Source organism: Labeo rohita, chromosome 1 (assembly GCF_022985175.1).
Source record: "Labeo rohita strain BAU-BD-2019 chromosome 1, IGBB_LRoh.1.0, whole genome shotgun sequence".
Lineage (NCBI taxonomy): Eukaryota > Metazoa > Chordata > Actinopteri > Cypriniformes > Cyprinidae > Labeo > Labeo rohita.
Window position 1 is genome coordinate 17,892,360 of NC_066869.1, and position 27,847 is coordinate 17,920,206.

Genomic DNA, 27,847 nt, shown 5'->3' on the forward strand with positions numbered 1-27,847 from the left:
CAAAAGAAAAAGAATTAACCAATAGAATGACGGGATATTTAGATTGACGTCTCTCTGTACCTATTGTTGGAGTGTAAAAAGTGATTGACGTGAGCGTAATCCAATGACTGCGGTTCATTCAGGCTATCACCGCGAAGGCGGGATTTCCTTAAATCATTCACTTTCCGGCTACTCCATTGAAGGGCACCAGTTAGCTTGGTAAGTCATGTTTCACATTTTAATAGAAATGTCTTTATTCAGCGTGTTTTAAAAATCGTGCTGTTTTAGTATAACTTGCAAAACGAATATATGCTGCTCAGTGAAGGCCGCAGGTCGCATTTAACCGTTACCATAAAGACGCTTGGTTTAGCAAACGCACTGAAGTGCTAATATACAAATGGTAATATTAAACATTTTTTAAGTTGAAACATTATTAATGTTAGATTTTTAAAATCTCATGGTAAATCTGCAACTACATTTAAGGGAAAAAAACAGCCTGTCATTATTTCAACACGCAGTGTTGTCCTTTACGCATTTTTGCGTGACCTTAACGTTACATATTTATGAAAAGCGTAAGTTTGAATGTACTTATTTTCATTTATGAATATGTCTATAAACAGATTGCACAAAGAAATCATGGGAGGACACGACGCTGGAACTCACCACCAGTTCACTGGCATTGCCAAGTACTTCAATTCATACACTATCACAGGAAGGAGGAATGTAAGTTGAATTGCACTTAAATAAAGCTAATTTTTCCATTATTATGGAGTTAAACTCCAAATATGCATTGCTTTTGAATCTTCCACTGAATAAACCAGGATGTCTTTTCTCCTTGACTTCAGTGCGTGTTGGCCACATACGCCAGTATTGCTGCCATTATCCTCTTCTTCAAATTGAAACCCAAGAAGCAAAAGGCTGTGAAATCAAGTTAATTTATAGTAAGTGCCACCTGAATTAAACTAATGAATTTCATTTTCCAAAAGTTGCATTCTAACTTGTTTCCCCTTCGTTTTCAGGATGTATTGTGATAAAACTAGGGGTGCCGGAGGCTGGATGTCCTTGTTTTGACCTCGTCACTATGGTTCAGCTATGTAAAGAATAAAAAAGATGACTTGTACCAAACAAACACTGTGTAGAAAATGTTTTATTTACACTTTTAGGCACTAGTATTAAAATTTGTACATAAAATGAGAACAGTGTTCATATGCAACACATGTCAAAGATCAATAACCAGGAAAAGTTCATTTACAAAAACGAAAAGAGACCAGCCACATCATTGTGAGACATATGATGCGGCCTTGAAAACAAGCATGGCAGTGATGATATTGACGAGAAAAGGAAACAAGCTTCTCATGAGCACAAGGTGAAAAATCTGATCCAGGATCAGCATATGAATAACACAAGAGGTATTGGTGGCTGCTCCTACGTAGCTCATGTATGCTCAGTGCTTGGTAGTTCATTATGATGTCTTTCACTTCACTTGAACCCATTTCACATATTAGGATGAGCTGTAATCTTGAAATAATATGCACCATTCACAAAAAACAAAAACACAGCTATGTAAAGTCATTGTCCTTAGGAATACACCATCACTTCACTGAGAGTTGTATGCGCCTGCAGCCAATAGTAGGTTGCGTCTGGTGAAGTGCAGGTGGGTGACAGGTGTAGATTTGCTGTGGTATGTCCCAAGCAGTAACTCCTGCGAGTTATCAGGCAGGTGAATGTGCCCCGTCGTTGCGGTGAAGTCATCTGTCTCCACGTCATCGAAAGCCTTCAAGGAGTCCCACAGTCGAACTGTGTTATCCATAGAGCCTGGAATAAAACATCCAATTTCAAAATGAACTGAATGATTTGTATTGCTGTTAAACCTGTGAAGACTGACATGAAATAATTATATGAAAATCTTTTTTTTTAACCTTTATACAAAAAAAGAAAAAACTTGCATGAGTATTTCAGTTGATATTTGAAAACATGAGGCTTTTATGGCATATATGCTGATATCAGAAGATATGGAAATCAAACTTTTTTCAGAAGGCATTCAGTAGATTGTGTGCTGACCTGATGCGAGGATTTCTCCATCTCTGCTGAACTTGAGGGCATAAATTGTATCTGTGTGACCCTTCAGCTCTCCGATCATCAGCCCGTGTCCAATATCCCATAGTAAAACTCTCCCGTCTGTGGATCCAGATGCCAGGAACTTTCCGTTAGGTGAGAATGCCAGAGAATGGATGGGCCCCTGAAAAGCAAACATTAGCACATTTTACCATTACTTATAATACTCGGTATGTGGGACAAATTAGGTTATAAAAGGGCCATAAATAAAGCTGAAATAAATGTTAAAACTTGATTAGAAACATTGAAAAATATAGCTACATTATTAAAACTGAAAATCAAAATAAAATCTAATTCAAAATATTAATAAACACTATAATAGCAGGGCTATATACAGTTGAAGTAAGAAGTTTACATACACCTTGCAGAATCTGCAAAATGTTAATTATTTTACCAAAATAGGAGGGATCAGACAAAATGCATGTTTTTTTTTTTTTTTTTAAGTACTGACCTGAATAAAATATTTCACATAAAAGGTGTTTACATATAGTCCAGAAGAGAAAATAACAATAATTCTACAAATTCTGTGGTTTTTCAGCATTTTTGTGTATTTGAACTGTTTCCAAAAATGACTGTATAATTTTGAGATCCATCTTTTCACACTGAGGACAACTGAGGGACTCATATGCAACTATTACAGAAGGTTCAAACACTCACTGATGCTACAGATGGAAACATGATGCATTAAGAGCTGGGGGTGTAAACTTTTGAACAGAATAAGGATATGTACAATTTTCATATTTTTTTTTTTTTTTACATTAAGTACTGCCCTTCAGAAGCTACATAAGATACTTGAATGTTGAACTTGAAGACAAAATAAGTTAAATTTACCCTGATCTTCAAATTCAAAAAGTTTTCACCCCGACTCTTAATGCATAATTTTTCCTTCTGAAGCATCAGTGAGCGTTTAAAATTTCTGTAATAGCTGCACATGAGTCCTTCAGTTGTTCTCAGTGTGAAAAGATGGATCTCAGAACCATACAGTCATCGTTGGAAAGAGTTCAAATACACAAAATGCTGAAAAACCAAAGAATTTGTGGGACCTGAAGGATTTTTTCTGAAGAACAGCAGGCAGTTTAACTGTTCAGGACAAACAAGGGACTCATGAAAAACTATCACTAAACAAAAAAACAGTTGTGGATCATTCAGGTAGCAACACAGTATTAAGAATCAAGCGTGTGTAAACTTCTGAACAATTCAACTATTATTTTCTCTTGCAGACTGTATGTAAACGTCTTTTATGTGAAATATCTTATTCAGGTCAGTACTAAATCAAAAACAACATGCATTTTGTATGATCCCTCTTAGTTAATATTAGTACAATTGTTAACATTTTGCAGATTCTGCAAGGTGTATGTAAACTTCTGACTTCAACTGTAAATAGCACTGAAAGGGAGATAATAAATAATGAAAGAACTTCACAGAGACAGTGATGCAATGCTAATTCAAACGCAAATGAGGCAAATGGGATTTCCTGTGCAGTGCTCATATCATTAAGTCACCTTTGGAAGCTTTCAATACCTTGTGACCTGTGAAAATGCGGACACAGTTTCCATTTAGGACATCCCAGAGGCGTACAGTACGGTCGGTCGAGCCCGTGGCCACATAGTTAGAGTTGGGGTGGAATCGTGTACAGGTGACATCAGCTAGATGCCCAGCAAATATCCGCAATGGCTGGTAATGGTCCGTCGCCCAAAGACTAAGAAGAAAATGAAGATATCCTATTTTACAACTTGAAAAATGTGAATATCTTGTCATTTCCAAACAGATCTCTTCATAACTACATTGTTAAAATTACTATATGAAAATCATACTGCTAAGCCATTTGGGTGAAAAACCTGTCAAAAAGTATTTAGGTCATATTTCTCCCCAAAATCAAAAAAATTACATTTTGCTTAAAGATAATAAGTCTTCATATATGCTGATTTAAATGGATAGCTCATTTAAAAATTTAAATTCTGTCATTAATTACTCACCTTCAGGGTCAGAAAGCTCTTTGATTTCATCAAAAATATCTTAATTTGTGTACATGAACAACATGAGGGTGAGTAATTAATGACAGAAATTTCATTTTTGGGTGAATAAAGAGAATCTACATACCGTGCTACTCTGTCATGTCCTCCAGACACAAAGTAATAGCCGAAGGGTGAGAACTGAGTGTCCCACACTGGATAGTTATGTCCTTTATACCCCACGAGACACGTAAACGTCTGCAGGCTCCACAGTCTGATTGTACTATCTTCAGAACTGGACAACAGATAGTTCCTAAGAGACACAGAGATATTAAACCACACTGTCAGATCAGCTGCTGCAGAATGCTTCAAAACTGCAGGAAGATAACGAATAATGCAAAACATGTTTAGCAGTTAGCAAACTATTTGTTCTATCTATTGTTGTTATGCTTACACACCTTCCCTGTTGTCCCGTATTACTTAGAGATACTTTAGAGGATACGTCTGATACCTGTCTGGACTGAAGCTGACACCATACACCGGCCCGCTATGACCGTAGAGGATCTTCGACTCGCTGGCCGTCTTCTCATCCATGATTCTCTCCAGAACATCATCAGACTCTTTATCAATCAGATTCAGCTCTAGAGAACAGGACAGCATAATTAAATGTCTGCTGAAGTGCTTTGAAACATGCAGAATTATTCTATGTTGACGTAATTTCAACTGAAATAGTAAGACAAGGCGGGACATATCCAGCAGCCCCACCCTCTTTTTTTAAAATAGCCAATGGTGTTTTGTTTATATCACAGCTTATGACAGCCATATGACAGCGTCTCGCACATATGATGCACTCTGTGCTATCGTGTCTCTGGACCGGAGTAGACTTTGTGCATGCTGTGGCAGTTCGTGTGACGCAAAGCAAAACCAGACTTCATTTGCCCCAACGGAAAGCATATTTACACTGCCTGAATTGTTCCCTATCCCCTATATAGTGCCCTACTTGCCATTCACCCTACAGAAAATATACATTTTGTGAACAAGTGACTGATTTCAGCTGCAGTTTCAGCGTCTATTTATAGTGTAGGGGGCGGGACACTTCGGATTCTAGATAGAATTTGATTGGATAGAAAGTTTGATGAGAAGCTGAAGTGCAGGGTGATGTCATCAAAATGGTTGATCCATATTGGTGGAAGTTAAACACTAAGTTTCGAATGTTATATCTTTTAAATGCGAATTTTTGTCCCTGTTATCTTCCAGATACCCTTAAGGCTAACATATTCGTACTAAAAGGCAATTTTTTTTGTGAGAGTGATTATGAAGATACGTACCTGCTGCAGATTTAACTTTGCGTAATTTTTTGGGTGTGACACTCCATACGCGGACCGTGGAGTCTGCAAAACCTCCCGCTAACAGACTGGAGTCGTCAGTGAAGTCTACCGCCGTCAAACCCTGAGAGACAACACACAATCAGCATGCGTGATGTCAAGCAACACCAAACTAAACCATCAACAAAAACACTGCCAACCTGGTAAGCATTGAGGAACGTATAGAAGCAAATGGAAGGCAGGTTCTCCGGGCCGAGCCGGATTCTTTTGGTGCTCTCCTTCATGTACATGATCTTATCCAGTTTGTCCGAGTCCTTCAGCTCCGGCAGAGGGATCCTGTCAGAAAGAGAGGTTTGCAATCATTTCTGATATGTCCAACATACTCTGGCTGGAAAGATTTTCAAATGTGTGAAACAAGTTGGTTTTTAAATGTGTTTAAAATAGTTTTTTTTTTTATTCAGGATATTTTAAAATGTAATTTATTCCTGCGATGCAAAGCTGAATTTTCAGCATCATTACTCCAGTCTTCAGTGTCACATCATCCTTCAGAAATCATTCTAATGTCCTTATCAATAAAATGTATTATTGTTATCAGTGTTGAAAACAGTTGTGCTGCTTAATAATTTCATTGAAATCATGACCTTTTTTCTGTATTCTTTAATAAATAGATCAAAAGAACTGATTTATTTTGTATTTTATATTTTATTGACAGCAGTGTACACAGCTGTCATACCTGTTCTGTTGAGGAGCGTTGGGGTCTTGTTTCTTACTCTTGGAGCCCATACTGTCCTTTTTTGTTTTCTTCTTCTTGGGCTTCCCTTCCTCATTTTCTGCTTCATCATCTTCATCATCCAACGGGACCTCAATCTCTGGCTCCTTTAGCAGTCCATAGAATACCTGGCACCATTAGAAACAAGAAATACGACATTAAAACACACAATCATTTTCAAACAAAAGATGATTTTTAATTCAAAGGTGACTGAGAGATGTTTTTTAATCTCTTTCAATGAATTTCCTTATAATTTACTCAAAGTAAAAGTGCAAACTCTCCCACTGTGATCCCATCAAATATCTTAATCACATTAATAAAACATCCCTTACACACACTGAAATTCAAAAGATTTTAAATTTAGATTTTAAGAAATGAATGCTTTTATTCATCAAGGGATTAAACTGATCAAAAGTGACAGCAAAGATATTTATAATGCTACAAAAGATTTCTATTTCAAACAATGCAGCCTTGGTGAGCATAAAAGTCTTCTTTAAAAAACGAGACCACCAACATAAAACTTTTGAACTGTATATTTTCCATAAGGAAACATATCTAACCTTGACTTTATTGACTTCTCGTCTGGCCTCTCCTGCAAGACTGCCGGACATGCTATCGATCTGGCTCTTGCTGCGAGGCATGCCGTCAAATATGTCGATGTACAAGTGCTCTTGAATGATGTTCCATATCTGGTTATTATGCCTTTCCTGCAAGTGTCTTTTCAGTAGCTGGTACGAGTCTCTGGAGATGCGCAGTACAAAACGGCTGGTGCGGAAATCCAGCAGCGCCTCGTTCCCCTTGAGGTGCTCTTTCTTACTAAGGCCACAGAGAACGCGCAGGTCATCCTGATAGTAACACTCCTGATCACCGCTAAACCTATCAGCAAATAGGAAATGAACTGGTTATGCCACTACATAAAGCATTAGTTCACTTCCAGAACGAAATTTTACAGATAATTTAATCACCCCCTTGTCATCTAAGATGTTCTTTTTTTTTTTTTTTCTTCAGTCGTAAGAAATTATGTTTTTGGAGAAAAACATTTCAGGATTTCTCTCCATGTAATGAACTTCTATGGTGCCCCCGAATTTGAACTTCCAAAATGCAGTTTAAATGCAGCTTCAAAGGGCTCTAAACGATCCCAGCCGAGGAATAAGGGTTTATCTAGCAAAAAGATGTTTTTTTGTTTTGTTTTAATTACAATTTATATACTTTTTAACCTCTTTAACCTCTAACACTGGTCTCGTCTAGCTCTGTGTGAAATCTGTTTTTTAGGGTACGTCTAAAAACTCCCATCTCATTTTCTCCTCCAACTTTAAAATTGTCCTGCATCGCTGCAAAAGTACCAACCCAGAGTTTACAAAGTAAACATGCAAATAAGAAGTTGAAGGAGAAAATTAAATGGATATTTTTTGATGTACCGTAACTGTCACGACCGAAAAAAAAAAACAAAGCTCACACAGAGCTAGACGAGACAAGCGTTAGAGGTGTAAAAAGTACATAATTTTTTTTTTAAATAACCAAATATTTCACTAGATAAGACCCTTATTCCTTGGCTGGGATCATTTAGAGTCCTTTGAAGCTGCATTTAAACTGCATTTTGGAAGTTTGAATTTGGGGGCACCATAGAAGTCCATTACATGGAGAGAAATCCTGAAATGTTTTCCTCAGAAAACATAATTTCTTTACGACTGAAGAAAGAAAGACAGAAACATTTTGGATGACAAGGGGGATGAAAACAGGCATTATTATCAAATGACATGATGATAATCATATTATCCATGATTAATTCCAAATGGAAACAATGCTGTAATGGGATGCTTACTTTTCAAAGAAAGCCTTTGCTTCGTTTTCATTGTTGTTGTAGACCAGCTCCAGGTACATGTGAACGAACAAAGGGTAGAAGAGCTGGGACAGCTCTGCTCTGTGACAGTCCAGCACGGACTCTATGAAGTTCTTCAGGTCGCTGTAGTAAACCTTATACAAGGAGGGATCCCCCTGCTGGCTGTACGCTGACAACACCACACTGACATCCGGCTGGTCATTTGCACCTGCAGCAGATAACAAAGATCAATGGCAAATCACACCTGGAAATGTATTTTTATAAGATCTATGATGCTACTGCATATTAAAAGACCAGTAAACCATAAAAAACGATGCTACACTGTGCAAAGACATTCAATCAAGATATACATATATGTACATATGTTCATTTTTGATTATTTTAGAATTGAGATTCTATTAGTTTTATCATTTTGAATTGAACTTTTTTTTTACTTTATATTTTTTATTTTATTTTGGGTACAATTTTAATCACTTTGGTTTTAGTTATTTTAGTACTTTAAATTGTAATGAGTTGCCTTGGCAAACAGATAAAATACATTTTATACACATATATACTACCAGTCAAAGAGGTTTTTAATGCTTTCTAAAAACGTCACTTCTGCTCACCAAGCCTGTATTTATTTGATCCAAAATACAGCAAAAACAGTAACATTCTGAAATATTTTTACCATTTAAAATAACTGTTTATTTGAATATATTTTTAGATATTTGTGATTTCAAACCTGAATTTTTTTGCATCATTTTTCAGTCACATGATTCTTCAGTAATCATTCTAATATTCTGATTTGCTGCTCAAAAAACATTTATCATTTTTATGATGCTGAAAACAGCACAGATTTTGTTCAGGTTTCTTTGATGAATAGAAAGTTCAGAAGAACAGCATTTATCTGAAATAGAAATCTTTTGTAACATTATAAATGCCTTTATCATCACTTTTGATCAATTTAAAGCATCCTTGCTAAATAAACAGTAATTTCTATCATTTTTCTATAGAAGCTTTTGAATGGTATAGTGTAGAAAGTTACAAAAACGTTTTATTTCAGATAAATGCTGATCTTTGAATCTTTCTATTCATGAAAGAATCCTGAAAAAATTGTACTCAACTGTACTCTAAATATTGTTAATAATAATAATAATAAATTATCATACTAGAACCATTTCTGAAGGAATTTTTTTACTTCAGACAATTAAAAGTTCTGTAGTTTTAGTTATAATAACCCTGATGTCTATACTGAATTATTTGTAGAACTATTATTAGTAAATACAGTAACAAAGTTATAGCAATATTTATTTTTCTATGTGTATCTACGTCTATTACAGAAACAAAATAATCCAGCACCTTAATGTAACCATAACTTTTTAATGCATGAACTTCCTGCACAAACTGCATGTGAAATGACAGCAAAATATGTCAGAAACTAATTATTCAAATGTACAATATATAAGCAAAACTACATGGAGGGCTTATATTGGGGGGGTGACTGTTGATACAATTGACCATTTGTACAAACTACAGCATATGAAAGGCATAAAGCTGATCTTGTACTGTTTTAACAACTTAAAAGGTGCAATGCACCTTTACTTTATTTATTAAAGGCACATTGCATGGTAAATATCATCAGTTAGAAGTTGTAGGTGACACTCACTCTTAGCTGGCATGGGAGTCAGTGTGCTTTGGGGGGCGGCTGCTGATGCCATGGATACCCGGCTGAGCAGAGAGTTTGTATCCCCTCCATCCCCGTCACCCTTGACTCCTCCGCTGCCATCGAGAGCCTGTGAGTCCTCCTGGTCTTCTCCTAAACCGGCTTCCCGCCGTAAGATATCCACCGACTCCATCAGTTTATTCCGCTTTAGAAACTGCAGAACTGCGATCAAAGTTTGCTGGTCCTCCATCTTCGGAGCTCCACCGGCGGGGGCAGCGGTGAGCGGCGACGAGGACATGGTCCCGCTCGCTGTGTTCCCCGAGAGGTTTGACGTCCCATCGCTGAGAATTTCTGGTTTTGTCTCTTTCTCTGCGTCCAGCTCCATCGGTCCATCTTGCACAGCCGCCATTTTTCCCCGGCGCTGGTAGCAATGACGTCATGACGTACGCAGCGTAGTACGTCATGACGTACACAGTCCTCTCTCTTTTTTTGGTTCAGTAGCCTAGCTAGAGTAGAGTGTGAAGAGGAAATCAAGTTTTAGTTTTAAGGGGTAAAATTATTATTAATATTAACACTGTCGTTTAAACGGCAGTATCTGCCCGCTGTAACTGATTTTCTGAGGCATTTTTACTTTTTTTAGGCATTTTTTAACAGTTTAAAACCATAGGTCGTCTCTGTTCGTCAGATACATTAATTGAATTTGAATAAATTAATAGAAATATATTAAAACCTGAAAAATTATTGATATTACACATACAATCATATTAACATGAAACTCAAAAGTAGCTGTAATTAATGCAGAAGTATCATATTGTATCATAAAAATAAACGCATAAAACTCCAGTAGGAGTTTTGTTTGAGATATATCTAAAATTTTTAATTACTTATTTTACACAACCATACAGACAAGTCATAGACTCCTGATTATTTCTAATAATTTACATTATATTATATATAAGTGAAATGATCACACTGATTCATCATTGGCTTGCGGATTCTCCACCCATTTCCCTTTAGGGCGCTGCTCAAGGAGCGCGTACGTCACGTATAAGCGTTCACAATTTCGAAATCATGTAGCGTGGTTCAGCAGAGAGCTGTACGTTTGAAAGTGCATCTTTACGTAAAAGACGTATTATTTTCCAAACGGACAGTAGAGGCCCTAATGTAGTAGCAGCAGATGAGAAGAGAGGGAGTACTGCGCTATCATTTGCTTTCCGGTAGGAGGTAGTGGTGGGAACTCTGACTAATTTCCGTGAGTCGGTTCTTTTGAACAGTTCATTTCAAAGAGCCAATTCAGGGATTCTTTACGTCATGACGAAAGTACGTCACCACGTGGTGCCGGCGTGGCTCTAAAACGTTACAAAAGCCACATATGTTTGATTTGGCTAATTTCGTACAGTCCTTTAGTTTAAAAGAGATGTTTTTATTATAATAACACTATTTTTTTTGTTTTAATTTTATATGGTAAATTTTTAATTCACACACAAAAATTCGCAAATTGTTCCCCATGCTATCCCCTTTTAAAATTGAATCAAACTCTCTTAAACTAAAATCGCTTCATCTTAAAAGAATAAAAAGATTCCTGAAATATTACAGAGAATTATTCAAAGAAAACCCATACATTTAGATGCTTTCCTTGTGTATGATTGTTTGAATCTCATTACAATGTCTCTGTAATGTCATTCATAATCTTTTAAGAGGTTTTTATTTTTTTTATTTGATATTTAATCTATAAAATTCTAATAATATTATTATATTAATAATTATTTAATTATTATTTATTTATATAATTATTTATTATTATAATTATTTATTTATTTTTATTTATTTATTTGTTGTTTTTGTAACCATTTTAATTTATTATAAATATGTATGTAGTTTAGTTTAGAACCCAAATATAATGTGCATTTACATTAAAAATTACATAATTTCCTCTAAACGTAAGCAAGGTCAACGCATATGTCGTTATACTCTCCCAAAGGCGAAGAATTTTTATTAAAATAACACTAAAAATAAACCACTGGAACATTTTTAATTCACACACAAAAATTTTTCCCCTTTTAAAATTGAATTAAACTTAAACTAAAATCGCTTCATCTTATAAAGAATAAAAAGGTTCCTGAAATATTACAGAGAAGTATTCAAAGAAAACCCATACATTTAGATGCTTTCCTTGTGTATGATTGTTTGAATCTCATTACAATGTCTCTGTAATGTCATTCATAATCTCTCTGTTAAAAAAGGTTTTTATTTTTTTTAATTTGATTTTTAATTTATAATTTATAATTATAAATTATTATAATATTATTACATTAATAATTATTTAATTATTATTTATTTATATTTATTTATATTTCCTCTGAACTAAATTAAACTAAATTATTAATTTCCTCTAAACGTAAGCAAGGCCAACGCATATGTCATTATACTCTCCAAAAGGAGAAGAATTTTTATTATAATAACACTAAAAATAAACCGCTGGAACATAGTGTAATTTTTTGTTTTAATTTTATATGGTGAATTTTTAATTCACACACAAAAAATCACAAATTTTCCCCTTTTAAAATTGAATTAAACTTAAACTAAAATCGCTTCATCTTATAAAGAATAAAAAGGTTCCTGAAATATTACAGAGAAGTATTCAAAGAAAACCCATACATTTAGATGCTTTCCTTGTGTATGATTGTTTGAATCTCATTACAGTGTCTCTGTAATGTCATTCATAATCTGTTAAGAGGTTTTTATTTATTTTTTATTTGATTTTTAATTAATAAAATTATAATAATATTATTATATTAATAATTATTTAATTAAATTTATTTATATAATTATGTATTATTATAATTAATTATTTATTTTAATTAATTAATTTATTTGTTGTTTTTGTAACCATTTTAATTTATTATAAGTACGTATGTATAGTTTAGAACCCAAATATAATGTGCATTTACATTAAAAATTACATAATTTCCTCTAAACGTAAGCAAGGCCAACGCGTGCGTCGTTATACTCTCTAAAAGGAGAAGAATTGTGAGATAAAGTCGTTATTTTTATTTTCTTTGCGCACAAAAGGTATTCTCGTAGCTTTTTTATTTATTTATTTATTTATTTTTTATTTTGCAATTATGTACATATTAATACAAATATATACATCTCACAACAGAAGTAGAAAAAGGGTATACAGAGAGAATAATAATAAAAAAAGGTATTCTCGTAGCTCTGAAAAATTACAGTTGAACCACTGATGTCACATGGACTAATGTTATTTTAATGATGTCCTTACTACCGTTCTGGGTCTTGAACGTGTCAATTGTGTTGCTGTCTAAGCAAAAATATTATCATTTGTGTTCCTTAGATGAACAAAGGTCATGACATGAGGGAGAGTAATTAATGACAGAATTTTAATTTTTGGGTGAACTGTACCTTTAAGAACAGCTCGGACCAGTACGGTTTAGGAACGAGTCGTTTAGACCGTTTTGAAAGATTCATTCAAAAAGATTCGACTCATGTTTCAGAACGATTCTTTCATGAATCTCACTCACATCGCTAGCAGGAGGCATCCAGAACGGCTGTGTCAGTCGAAAGGAAACATCATCTTCAGGGATCCTGTGTTATTTGAGGGCTCACGAAAAAGCTAGCGACATCCGTCCCGTCATCTGGAAGAACGATGTCTGAATTATTTGCGTTTTATCGGATCTAATATTAACGGACTGACGCGGCCATGGCAAGTCTCGGTGTCAGCTTTATCGACACACGCCTGCAACATCTGAAGGATATAAAGTGAAATATAAATTATAATTGAGTAAGTTTATCTGATCTCGGCAGACTTCATCTGTGCGCATGCGAGATAACAGTTTTGCGCTCTGGATATGCTGATGTGAACTGATACAGGCTGAATGTCTGTTCAAGATAATGTGATTTTGTCTTTCCATAGACATTTTTCTCCGACATTATCATCGCCAAGTCTAAAACGGGGACTAATTTGTACCATTCGGTTTGTAAAGTGTTTTTAAACGCCACATTTGATGGTTAATGAACGGATGTCTTCATCTACAATCATCTGACCACCTCTGAATCCATTGCATTAGAAGAGATATCCTGGAGTTTTCCTTTATTTGCTTAATCAGAAGCTCATTCGGAATCCAGATATTTACTCTTGGGTTAAAGGAGCCTATAAGGAGCGTGGTTAAACAGTAACGAGATCTTGGAGATGTCAGGCCGGCCTAGGACCACCTCATTTGCGGAGAGCTGCAAGCCAGTGCCGCAGCCTTCAGCCTTTGGCAACATGAAAGTCAGCAGTAAGTATTAACATCTACTCTGTATCTCATATCGCAGTCTATCTCAGCCAAACCTCACAAGAAATACAAATAATTCACAATTGCTTATGATTAGGTTGGATATGTGTATGATGTACAGTTTGTCATGTAATCTTGCTCCTAATGTAATGCTGCCAGGATCTCAAGGGATGGGTCAGGTCCTGTCTTTTATTATCAGATCTGCTCAGTGGAAATACATTTGCTGCATTGTGCACTAAGGAAGCACCCTGCCTAGGCATCACTGCACAGCTCAGTAGTTTATACCAGGGAGGTTGCAGTGCAGAGACCTTTTTTTAGCTAAGATAATGACTGCATTAACATGCACAAGGATTGTCAGATAATAATTAGAATTTGTCATAAGCATCATGTAAACACATCACCATGATTCAGGGTTATTATTGTTATTATTATAGTTATTATATAGTAAACAAATAGTTTACTAGATAGTAATCCAAAAAACATTATATTCATTATATATATATATATATATATATATATACATACTGAAATTACCAAAATTAAAAGAAAATAAAAAGACTTATTTTAATTCAGCTAGTTGCCACATTTCTCAATTGTGTTTTTTTTTTGAAGTACTAAAATAACTAAAACTTATAAATAAAAATTAATAAAAAGTACAGTATATAGGCATATAAAAAATGACAAAATCACAGCAAAATTACTAAAACTTTAGCTAAAATTAAATGAAAACAGAAAACAAAAATTTTAATTTTAATGACTGCATTAACATGCACAAGGATTGTCAGATAATAATTAGAATTTGTCATAAGCATCATGTAAACACATCACCATGGTTCAGGGTTATTATTGTTATTATTATAGTTATTATATAGTAAACAAATAGTTTACTAGATAGTAATCCAAAAAACATTATATGCATTATATATATATATATATATATATATATATATATATAAATTACCTAGTTGCCACATTTCTCAATTGCGTTTTTTTGAAGTACTAAAATAACTAAAACTTATAAATAAAAATTAATAAAAAGTACAGTATATAGGCATATAAAAAAATGGCAAAATCACAGCAAAATTATTAAAACTTTAGCTAAAATTAAATGAAAACAGAAAACAAAAATTTTAATTATTAATAAAAACCATTGAGATATTAAATAACTGCAATAATATCTCAATGATCTTAAAATAATGCAGACTTGATTGAATAAATGAATAAAAACTATATAGACATATTAAAAACAAATACAAATGACAAAATCACATAAAAATGATTAAAACTTTAAGTAAACTTAAATGAAAACTAAAAATAAAAAATGTAGATATTAATAAAAAATAATACAATAATATCTCAGTGATCCTAAAATTGATTACCATAACCAGATTAAAACAGTATAAAAAAGACTTGTTTTAATACAGCTAGTTGCCAGTTACATTTCTCATTTGCATTTAGTTTAACTTGATGTGCTAAAATAACTAAAACTTAAAAATAGAAATGAATAAAAACTATATAGACATAAAAAACTAATACAAAAAATGACAAAATCACAGCAAAATTACTAAAACTTTAACTAAAATTAAATGAAAACAGAAAAAAAGTAAATTATTAATAAAAACCATAATAATTTTAATAAAAACAATAATATTAATAAAAACTACAATAATATCTCAATGATCTTAAAATAACGCTGACTTGATTACCATAACCAGATTAAACCAAAATAAAAAAATAAGAAGATTTATTTTAATTCAGCAAAAAGTTACATTTCTCATTTAACTTGATGTACAAAAATAACTAAGACTTAAAAATAAAAACTAATAAAAAATGACAAAAAACACACAGCAAAATGACTAAAACTTTACCTAAAATAAAATGAAAACAGGAAATAAAGAGATGATAAAAATTAAATATTAGTAAAAACTTCAATAATCTAGAATCTAATGATCCTAAAACAACACTGACTTAATTAACGTAACCAGATTAAACCAATATTCCAGGTTACAGAAGTCTGAAAAAGACAGCTGTCACATGATATATTATTACAGTATTTATTCCAAATAAACAAATAAGGTGTTTACAAAAGCCAAGTATCTGATTTTATGTCTGTTCTTGGTAATTTGATTAACACATTACATAATGCATACATAACCATATTCTGATATTAATCAGAATATTGTTCACAAACAGAATATTGTCATGTATACATCATATGATATTAATTCAAATATTACTGTGGACACATAAAACTGTCATTTTTAAAGAGATAGTCCACCCAAAAATCTAAATTCTGTCATCATTTACTCACCCTCAGGTTGTTCCAAACCCGTATGAGTTTCTTTATTCTGTTAAACACAAAAGAATATATTTTTAAGAATGCCAAGCAAACAATTAATGGTAGCCGTTGACATTTTTAGCCAAGTCAATGGCTACCGTCAACTATTTGGTTACCTACATTCTTCAAAATGTCATCTTTTTGGTTCAACAGAAGAAACTCATACAGGTTTGGAACAATGTTCTGTCCCTCTAAGCTTAATCTGAGAGCCTTTTAGCTGGCTAGATTTATTGTTCTACCAAGGAAGATGTATCTGATGATCTCAGGGCTTGTTTTAGTGCACTGAGATCCATGAATAGGTATTGATTCATAAGCCATGAATGTCTTAAGGCACAGCTTACTACCTGATATCTCACTTACTCTCTAGCGTTTAGCTGCATGAGCGGTAAAATTGTCCGTTGCCCCTCTTTGAACCCATGCCCCATGGTTTGAGTGACAGGCCTCTCTCCTGAGCCTCAGCCCAGCTGGATCACTCATTTCCTGCGCTAATGATGTGTATCTCACCACTGTGCTCCCCAGGAAAGGAGGATCAGAGGGATGTGTGTGACTCACCTCTGGCTCTGTTCTCCTTTTCCAAGTGTCTATACCTACAGTAGCTGTCGGTAGAGTCACAGTCAACTTAACAATAGGGGAGGACGTGGACTGGCACTTCCAACACATCCATGTCTGTCTAATGGTGTTTCATTAGATTTTCTACTTGGGATTGGGTTTTGGAGGGTTTAAAAGCAGACACGTGCAGCTTATATTTTTCCTCAAACACTGTGTACAACAATGCAATTGGGAAAAAAATAGAATAGAATAGAATTTTTATTAAATGTAGTTCACTACATGTTTCTTGAGCAGCAAATCAGCATATTAGAGTGATTTCTGAAGGAGCATGTGACACTTAAGACTGGAGTAAAGATCCTGAAAATTCAGCTTTGCATCACAGGAATAAATTACATTTTAAAATATATTAAAATAGAAAATAGTTGTTTTAAATTATAATATTTTACAGTATATAAGGCTTCAATATAATTGTAATTCAATATATATATATATATATTAATTATGCTTATTTAAATAATAATATCCATATTATGAAATAAGCTTTATTTTGTTTATTCAAAATGTATTTTTTTAATTTGTGCATGAGTGTGAGAGTATGTACCGGCGGTCCAGTGGTTGATCTGATCAGCTGACGGCAAATGACTCCCAGCATCAGCCGTACCAGCTGACTCATCTTGCTGCCATAGCAACACCCAGGCCTGAGGCAGCATGACTTCCTCCACAGGGTGTGCCCTAAAGAGGGGCTACACCTGAGCATGTGACGTGCTCATTACCGTCACACGCCAAATAGTCCGTGTCTAGACATGCTTAATAGAGAACAGCGGCAGGCCTCTCTTCATAGCTGCGAAATCACATTTCATAGCTCGTATTAGAGATAATACCATGAACCTGTCCAAGCAAATTAGGGATTTAAACCCGTTTAGAGCTATTATAGACCTCCTTAGGGCAGATGCCTGTTCAAAGGGTATGAAATGAGCCTGTTAGGCATAGAAGTTTGTTCAGTGGGTCAACCGTACTGGTGTTGATCCTTAATATATTGGTAACATTAAAAATATGCTACCAGTCAAAAGTTTTTGAACAGTAAGTGTGTTAATGTTAAAGAAGTCTTTTCTGCTCACCAAGTCTGCATTTATTTAATCCATAGTACAGCAAAAATGGTATGATATATTTTTCCTATGTATAATAACTGTTTACTATTTGAATATATTTTAAAATGTAATTTATTCCTGTGATTTCAAAGCTGAATTTTTAGCATCATTTCTCCAGTCACATGATCCTTCAGAAATCGTTCTAATATTCTGATTTGCTGCTCAAAAAACATTTATTATTATTATTATTATTATGTTAAAAACAGCTGAATAGAATTTTTTCAGGTTTCTTTGATGAATAGAAAGTTCAGAAGAACAGCATTTATCTGAAATAGAAATCTTTTGTGACATTATAAATCTTATAATGATTATAAGTCTTTATCATCACTTTTGATCAATTTAAAAAATCCGTGCAAAATAAAAGTATTAATTTCGATAATTTCTTTCCCAATAGAAGTTATACTGACTCCAAGCTTTTGAATGGTATAGTGTATAATATTACAAAATGTTTTTATTTCAGATAAATGCTGATCTTTGAATCTTTCTATTCATCAATCCTGAAAGAAATGTACTCAACTGTTTTAAATATTGATAATAATAATAATAGTAATAATAATAATAAATATTTCTTGAACAGCAAATCAGCATATTAGAACGATTTTTAAGGATCATGTGACGCTGAAGATTGGAGTAATGAAACTCACAGGATCACAGGAATAAATTGCATTTTAAAATGTATTCAAATAGAAAGCAGTTATTTTAAATTGTAAAAATATTTCACAATAATATGCTGTATTTTGATCAAATAAATGCAGGCTTAGTGGGCAGAAGAGACATCTTTACTTTTTTTTGTTAAAATATTTTTTTAAATATTATCGTTCAAAAACTTTTGAATAATTCAAATTAATAGTGTTGGTAGGATGTTTGTGAATGAAGTGTCTCATGCTCATCCAGGCTGTATTTATTTGATTACAAATACAGTAAAAACAGTAATATTATGAAATATTATTACAATTTAAAATTTTAATTCTTCCATTTTAATAGTTTTCAAAATGTAATTTATTTTTGTGACATTAAAGCTGATTTTTCCGCATCATTACTCCAGTCTTCAGTGTCACATGATCTTTCAAAAATCATTATAATATACTGATTTGCTGCTCGAAAAACAATTCTCATTATTATTAATGTTAAAAACAGACATTCTGCTTAATATGTTTTTGTGGAAACTCATACTTTTTTCCCAGGATTTTTTGTTAAAGAGAAAGTCTGAAAAACAGCATGTACTGGAAATACAAATTTTAAGATTGTAAGCTTTACTCTTACTGTCAATTTTACTGTTACTCTTATCAATTCAATGCGTTCTCGCTGAATAAATGTTTGTTTTTGTTTTTTTTAAGTATTACTGATCCCAAAGTTTTGAATGATAGTGTAAAATATAAAATAATAAAAATATTATGATAATATAATAATATAATACATATAAAATAATTTTTAAAAATGTAAACAAACAAACATATTATAATGCTATGACAATAATTATTGGTTATTAGTATCATGCCTGTTTTCATATGCGCCGAGTTAATTGTGATGTTTATGCTGACTAACGTTCATTATATAAAAGCACATATGCATGGGTTGATATGTAGAATATTGGTGATTAAATTCCGCTAATCATTAGATATTTATAATAAGTTCATGTTTATTTACAACCATTTCAATTTCATCTGTTCTTAGCATAGCGGATAGTGAGGGATAATCACTTTGTATGTGAGATAATGTCATTAATGCTGTAGCCGTAATGATGAAAAGTTTCTTAGAGCGGAGAAGATTAAGCTGAGCTGTGTCTTATATTAAATGCCTCGGTTTATCTGAATTGCTAAATGACTAGACGGTTTGCAAGCGCGATGGTGTCAGAGAGGCAGAATGGGAAGATGATCTGGGTATGTAATGGGCCGTGACTCAATTAAAATTCCATGCTGCGTAAGTATGGGAGCCGAGATCTTTATTAGCTCATCGTGCGACTGTGTGTGCACACTCACGCCCTCTGACTCATCACATTTCCCCGTGCTGAACGTGCACTCTGTCTGCACTTTACTCCACGGCTCACCTGACCTGGCACACACACACACGCTTATACTATTTCATTAAATTGGCTTAGACTGCCTGTAAACATGCAGCGAGTGTTGACTGTTCACAGCAGTAATGCAGTTTTTTAAACGATTTGCTCTTTTCTATGCAACACATCTGTCTAGTAACAAAAAGGTCATTTCTAAGGCTGTACATTAGCTTTGCATGAGGAACAGACTGAAATTGAATTCATTATTACTTGTTAACTAGAGATCTGGATTGGTTTGATTTCGATTCGTGATTTTCGAATCATTCTTTTGACCTAGTTCCGGATCTGATTCACAAAACAAGCTGAATGATTTGTTCATGAATCTGTTCTCAAATTCAGCTCACTTTCTTGATGATTCATTCACAGCGAATCTTTTCAGATCTGTTTAGTCATGGCTGTAAAAAACAGAGAATCGTACATGAGTCGTTAGAAAACAAACACAAGCCGAACCGCTAATTATTCCCTTTAGTATTTTTGTAACACCAATGCACTACTGACTTAAATGATCTGTGATGAATCATGATACGTATCTATACTTTGAAACCTGTATGGTAAATCTGATATCTTCTTCCTTGTGTTTTCATTCTGTAGGGAGTGTCTGTAAGAGAAACTAAAGTATAGATTCACAGTTGCTTCCTTTACCTTCATTATTTCCAGACATAAAAAAACATTTAAAAAATGTGCATATATATATATATATATATATATGTGTGTATATGTGTATATGTATATATATATATATATATATATATATATATATATATATATATATAGCACATGTTGTCAGAGTTACAAAAAAAATAATGAAAAACTAATAATAATAATAATGGGTACCACTACTTTTATTATAGATTTTATAGTATTTATTCAGCATTTAGTGTTTTATGCCATTTACATCATATATTTGATAGTTATGAATACATTGTTGTATTTTAAATGTTTTTGACCTCAAAATAAAGCACTTTCCCTCTGTACATGGCTGTGGGGACGAGCGGTTTTGTGGTGCTTGGAATTATATATATTATCTGTTTAAATAACATTGTTTCATTTTAAAATATAGAGAAATTGTAACCCTAAAGTGTTTTTCAATGTAATATTTCTGTAAAGGCTAGTGACAGAAAAATATGGACAAACCCCGCAATTTCTTTCTTTATTTATTTATGATCCAGTGGTTTGGTTAAATGTTTGGGCAGTTTTATTTAACTCAACTACTGTTTAAAAATGACTATATTTACTGCTTAAAAACCAAAATGGTTGGAAATTAAAAATCAGACATAATCAGTAATAATCCAAAGGTGAACATTTTAGTTCTTAACTTTATTAATAAATGTTCATTTCCAACCTATTTTAGGCTCATTTTAAACAAGAAATGTAGTAATTGTTAAACAGTTGTTGAGTTTATATACATATACATATATATATATATATATATACATACATATATATGTATATGTATATATGTGTGTGGGTGTGTAAAGATGTGATAGTAAAGTGATAGTAAAGATATTTAAATATTACAAAAGTATTGCATAATCGGCATATTAGAATGATTTCTGAAAGATCATGTGACACTGAAGACTGGAGTATTGATGCTGAAAATTGAGATTTTTTTATCACAGGAATAAATTACATTTCTACATATTTAGATAAAAAACTGTTATTTTGAACTGTAATAATAATTTCACATTATTACTGTTTTTACTGTATTTTTTATTAATAAATAAATGCAGTCTTGGAGAGCGTAAGTCTTCTTTTTAAAAACATTTAAAAAATTGCAGTGTAATGTAGCTAACAAGAGAGTGATAGATTAAATATCTCAACTTCATGGTGATAAAATGAATCACAGAAGGTTCACTGATTTCCTAGTGAAAATTAAACTGATAGTTCACCCAAAAATGAAAATTCTGTCATTAATTACTTTCCCTTGTGTTGCTCCAAACCCGCAAGACCTTTGTTCATCTTCAGAACACAAATTAAGATATTTTTGATGAAATTCTAGAGCTTTCTGACCCTGCATAGACAGCAATGCAACTGACATGTTCAAGGCCCAGAAAGGTAGTAAAGACATTGTTAACAAAGTTCATGTGACATCAGTGGTTCAACCGTAATGTTGTAAAGCTACAAGAATATGCAAATAAAACAAAAATAACAACTTTATTCAATAATTCTTTTCCCCCAAGTCATACTGTGCCACCATTATTGAGAGACTTGGTTACATTTGAAGGGTCATTTACAAAACTTACTTTAATACAGAGAAAAATACTTTTAATATAAATATGGATTGACAGAGAACGACCTGAGTTTCAAAATATATTTCTACTTTATAATTGAGGACAGTTCACATTCTGTCCTCATATTTCCCATTTTCATGTTGTCAAGCACTTGCTCAGGGGTGCGAAAACGTGATGAGGTGTGAAGCGGATGTGTTTAACTCGAAAATGAGCTCAGGTGGATAAATGATGCACGTAGGATCACACGCTAATGAGCATAGTAACACCTAGAGCTTACGTGACCATGTAAAACGGAGCAGTGCATTACAAAAGAATATTCATGGTACATTGTACTTTCCCTCTCTCTTTAGGAGATAAAGACGGCAGTAAAGTTACTACAGTGGCCGCGACTCCCGGTCAGGGTCCCGACCGACCTCAGGAGGTCAGCTACACGGACACAAAGGTCATCGGGAACGGCTCGTTCGGGGTCGTGTATCAAGCGAAGCTTTGCGACACCGGTGAGCTGGTGGCCATAAAAAAGGTTCTGCAGGATAAAAGATTTAAGGTGAGAATTTGTTCAGCGTTGGTTTTGTGTTTTACCTCAGAAATGAATAGTGTTATATTGGTGTAATTTCTCATGATTCTTTCTTTCTCTGTCTGTAATTGTTTTGGTGTCAGAATCGTGAGTTGCAGATCATGAGGAAGTTGGATCACTGTAACATCGTCCGTCTGCGCTACTTTTTCTACTCCAGCGGAGACAAAGTGAGTGCCGCTTTTCTTTCCTCTTTTTTTTTTTTTTTTTTTTTTTTTTTTTTCTGAGCAGCATCATGTGCCCTATAGACTAGAAACATGCTGTCCTGCAGTTTCCAGCAAATGCTCTGGGTCATGGGATGTGTATTTTTGTGGTGCAACCTGAAGTGAATAGCGGTCTGATGTCTAACTTTTTAATGAGCTGTGCTTGCGAGGGACTGCAGCAGAGCCCTGCAGGTAGTTTGGCTCCTGCACACACTGTTACACTCTGGATACCAGCAAACTCCTACTTAAAACACTTGACTAAAAGGTTGTACTCTATAGGATTTATTTTTAATAAATAACAAGAATGTTTATTTTACATAAAGAAAATTAAGCCTATTTTGAATGATATTCATTACTGTTTTACATGAGATTTTTTTTTTTATGATTTTGATGTTATTTTATGATAATGTGAGTTTTTTTATAGCAAGTATTTGTGAGAAAATTGGCACAAATGGCACAATAAACAAATAAATAATCAATCTTAACGATGCTGTAACGTTTTCAGTCCCACTTTAATTTGGGGACCAATTCTCACTATTGACTAACTGTTAATTACAACTTTTGTCTCGGTAAACATCTAATTTGCTGCTAATTAATAGTTAAGTTTAATATGTGCTTCATAAGCGTTAATAAACAGCAAATATGAATGCTAATTAACAACTAGTTATTAGTAACAACAATATTACCTTGCTTTCTTTATGCATATAGTGACATTTTTAATATTTGTGTACGTTTTTTGTATATTTAGTTTTTTATATATTTTTATAAGTATGCATATTTATATTTTTCATTAAAAATTTAATTAATCTTAAGCAAAAAAAAAAGAATAAATAAATTAATCAATAGTAATGATGCTACAATTGTTTATGCAAAATCTAAAGATTTTTTGTGAGATTCTCCAGTACATCATGAACAAATGTATGCATATAATGACTTTTTTAAAATATATTTTTTGTATATTTTTATAAATGTATATTTAAAAATATTTTTATAAATATGTATATTTAAATTTTTCAATAAAAAGTAAGATATGTTAGCTAAAAAACTGAATGAATAAATAAATAAATCAGTAGTAATGGTGCTATAATTGTTTATGCAAAATATTAAGGTTTTTTGTGAAATTCTCCAGTACATCATGAATTAATTTATGCATATAATGATTTTTTTTTATATTTTTGTGTATTTTTAAGTATTTAAAAATATTTTTGTATATTTTTATAAACATATATTTATATTTTTCATTAAAACAAAAAACCCTGAATGAATGAATGAATAAATAAATAAATACTATTGCTATAATTGTTCATACAAAATATAAAGAGATTATACTTTTGTATATTTTGTGTACATTTATATAAAGTGTTTAAAAATATTTTGTATAGTTTTCATAAATATAAATATTTATAATTAAATAAATAAATACTAATGGTGCTATAATTGTTTATGCAAAATATAAGGAGTTTTTTGTTGTTGTTGAGAGATTCTCCAGTACACAATGAACACATTTTTGCATATAATTACTTTTTTTGTATATTTTTATAAATATTTTTGTATATTTTTAGAAATATATATATTTTTATTTTTCATTAAAAAGTAAGATATCTTAACCAAAACGCTGAATGAATAAATAAATCAATACTAATAGTGCTATAATTGTTTATGCAAAATAAAAACAGTTTTTTGTGAGATTCTCTAGTCATGATCAGCTGTGAGAGAAAATTTTTGGTACATTTTTTGAAATATCAATATATATAACGTTTTTGTTTTCTTTTTTTGTATGTGGGATTCTCCAGTGTATCATGAATGAATTTACGCATATAATGACATTTTAAAAAATATATATATATATATTTTTTAAATAGTTTTTGTATTTATTTATATTTACATTAAAAACTAAGATATCTTAAACTAAGATATACTTAAACAAAAAATCAGTACTAATGGTGCTATAATTGTTTGTGCTATTATATAATATATTATAGTTTTTTTTTTTTTTTTTTGAGATTCTCCAGTCCATCATAAACTAATTGAATGAAATACACTTTACTGTCCCAGAAGGGAACAAACACAAAACATTGTCATTCTTCTCCAAGTCATTATAGAAATAGATCTATTAATAATATTCGCAAGCATACAGTACATACACTAGAAGACAGCTGCCATCCAAACGGTGGTATTTTTTGGGTTGTGATTTACAGCTCTGACTGCTCATACCCTCCAGCGTTGACCTGTGGATGGGATTTCTGGTAATCCTTCAACAGCCCCAGGGGGTGAAACCTGTCACAGCAGTAGCCAGTGACAGCTCAGTAGGAAACTTTTGATTGATGGGAAGATAAACTGTTAGACCAGCCCTATTTTTACTGTATGACAAGCTCTGACTCCTTCGCAGCCAACCAAGGGAACAATGTGTGTGTGTGTAGGGAGTTCACAGAGTTCAGGTCTATGGGAGTTAAGACTTTGCTTTTAATGTATAATCTGTACACAGATCACACAAACAGGATCGGAGTCTTGTCAGGCGAATGCTATAGCATTACATACCTGGAAGTAGGTTTGTACAAGCTGCAGACATGCAAAACCAACGACTTCTTTCTTTTTGAGAAAGAACACAGAACCACAATGTAATCTAACCCTGACCACGTTCATATATGTACAGTTCATGTCAGAGGTAGTACACTTCAACCAGGAGACGCATTCATATATAAATATAGATTGTAGCTCATGCATTGGCTGTGGTTTGGAAAATGATTGCTTGTGAAACTTGAGCAAAGAGGGTCTGTTTTATCCACATACTCTTTTGTTCCCCTTTATGTTTGGACTGAGTTAATTCAATTGAAGTGTCACATCAGTCAGAAGAGCAATCAAAGACCTTTCCGTGACTAAAGCAGCACTCCTTCAAAAATATAATATTTGAATGACATTTTATTTTTGTATGCGTATTATTAACGGGTATGTTGGTTTACTCATGTTGAGCCCAAACCCAGGCCGTCCTAATGCTGGAGCAGTGTAAAGACTGGTTTATCCCTCTGTAAACCAATTCAGTTTACTAAATGTCAGCCATCTAACCTAAAGACGCACGTACTCACTGATGCACATACGAGAGGCCGTAGGGTGTACGGTTACTCTCGAGTTATTCTTACACACAACAGCAGGGCTTCTCTTTGTAGCAAAGACAGAAAAGAAGACGTGGAGAAAGAAAGAGATCATGTGTGAGGGCTGCTTTGAGAGGCATAAAAGAAAAGAAGCAGAAAGTAGGATGCTGTCATTGAACGGCCAGTCATGATGGATTGGTTTGTCACCGTGGCCTGAAATATACTTTACACCAGTGTTTTAATTCAGGACACACATATTGGCTTGAAACACTCAAGTCTGGGTCGTATGACTTTTAATTTCAACAGAAAGACACAACTGTTTGAAGTCAGTATAATGTAGGGATGTAACATAATATCATGATATTGCGATAGCAAAACTGTCTCGACACTATTATAAGATAAAACGGACAAAAGGTGTGTTTTTAAAAATATATTTAAACTTCTTATTCTAACATAAAAGGTCTTTAAATGTGTATTTTGGGTCTTTATGCTTTGGTACAGTATCTGTCAAACGAACTAAAACCGAAAGCACAATATGGTTTAATTCCTTTAAGTCTGTTTTCGCTGCGCGTTTCGTTCAGGCGATCAGCTTGTGATTTGATGATTTCCGCACCTCAGAATGTCTCCGTGAATTAATGCAGTGAACTCGTTTATTGCATTTTCTGTTAGTTTAGCGTGTGTTTAGGAATGCAACGACCATTAGTTAAGCTTTACTTTTGCGGAATATGGTTGCAGCGTTTCACTAGATTTGTGGTGAGACGTGTATTTGTAAGGCTGTTTTCACTGAAGCTCTACTGCCGTTTCCGTCAAAATAAAAGCTTAAAACTGTAGTATGAATTGCTGACAGCTAACAGTTTAAATGGGTAATGTTACTGCAGTCCAAATTGGAAATATCGCTTTCAAGTGTAGAAATTAGTAAAGAAGTATTGTAAGTTCCCTGTAGTGTAAATTATATTCTAATTAGTTTGGCTTCCTAAAACATCAGTGTAAATGTAATTTAGACTGAGACAATATATGACAAATAAAAAGAGGGTTGAGTCCCATTTAAAGTTCAGGTACAAGTCAGTTCACTGACTTTTTTTTGTTAATTATGCTTTTTCAGTTAAAGGGGTCATCAGATGCAAAGTTCACTTTTACATGTTGTTTGAACATTAATGTGTGTTGGCAGGGTATGTACACATCTACCCTATAATGATAAAATTCCTGCAGTGGTTTTTAAATAATCTGTAAAAAAATAATGTCCCCTTTTTCAAATCGAGCCATTCTCAGATGCCTGTCGGTGTGGCGTCACACCAACAGAGGCCGCTCCCACGATTGTTGATTGACATGAGCGTTTTACCTCGGATCAGCTGTAACAGTTCGACGTCCATTATCTCGAAGCCGGAGCAGGGATGTAAACTAGACAAGAATATCTTCGATTGAGCGATTGAGGTGTTGTGTTGCTGGATGTAATAATGAACATAGTGGTCATCATTTACTCCCGACATCTGAGCCGCTGAAGATGCAGTGGATTACGTTTGTTTGTGAAGGGAATGCACCTCCCAATCTACATATATCCGTCTATGTTCGCGCGATTCATTCGTGATCCAGCTTCACTTACAGCAGAAGTGAGTATAAGGGTTTTTTTTTATGAATCTTTGCAATCGCCTTTCCTAATAACATGCTAGTTAGCAAGTTTAGCGGCTAAACGTGGCTAAAGTAAACAGGCTCGTCACTCCACAGAGAGAAAAGAGGAGCAGGGT

At 33.4% G+C, this 27,847-nt stretch overlaps 3 protein-coding genes across 3 annotated transcripts in view; 2 read left to right on the forward strand and 1 right to left on the reverse strand.

The window, feature by feature from the left end:
- The first annotated feature begins 130 nt into the window (after positions 1 to 130).
- On the forward strand, positions 131 to 1,108 carry atp5md (ATP synthase membrane subunit k). Its single transcript, XM_051121057.1, has 4 exons — positions 131 to 198; positions 600 to 702; positions 825 to 920; positions 999 to 1,108. The coding sequence occupies exons 2-3, from the start codon at positions 616 to 618 to the stop codon at positions 912 to 914; spliced, it is 177 nt and encodes a 58-aa protein (XP_050977014.1). The 5' UTR covers positions 131 to 198; positions 600 to 615; the 3' UTR covers positions 915 to 920; positions 999 to 1,108.
- Positions 1,109 to 10,058, reverse strand: taf5 (TAF5 RNA polymerase II, TATA box binding protein (TBP)-associated factor). Its single transcript, XM_051121044.1, has 11 exons — positions 9,629 to 10,058; positions 7,963 to 8,188; positions 6,701 to 7,016; positions 6,105 to 6,268; positions 5,572 to 5,707; positions 5,375 to 5,495; positions 4,558 to 4,687; positions 4,195 to 4,359; positions 3,616 to 3,793; positions 2,041 to 2,218; positions 1,109 to 1,794 (listed from the first exon to the last, which is right to left on the reverse strand). The coding sequence occupies exons 1-11, from the start codon at positions 10,032 to 10,034 to the stop codon at positions 1,577 to 1,579; spliced, it is 2,238 nt and encodes a 745-aa protein (XP_050977001.1). The 5' UTR covers positions 10,035 to 10,058; the 3' UTR covers positions 1,109 to 1,576.
- Positions 10,059 to 13,156: 3,098 nt separating this feature from the next.
- Positions 13,157 to 27,847, forward strand: part of gsk3bb (glycogen synthase kinase 3 beta, genome duplicate b) — a 28,338-nt gene continuing 13,647 nt past the window's right edge. Inside the window, exons 1-3 of the mRNA XM_051117777.1 lie at positions 13,157 to 13,923; positions 22,593 to 22,786; positions 22,900 to 22,983. Of these exons, the coding sequence (XP_050973734.1) occupies positions 13,836 to 13,923; positions 22,593 to 22,786; positions 22,900 to 22,983 (366 nt within the window). The 5' untranslated portion in view covers positions 13,157 to 13,835. The remainder of the gene's footprint in view (positions 13,924 to 22,592; positions 22,787 to 22,899; positions 22,984 to 27,847) is intronic.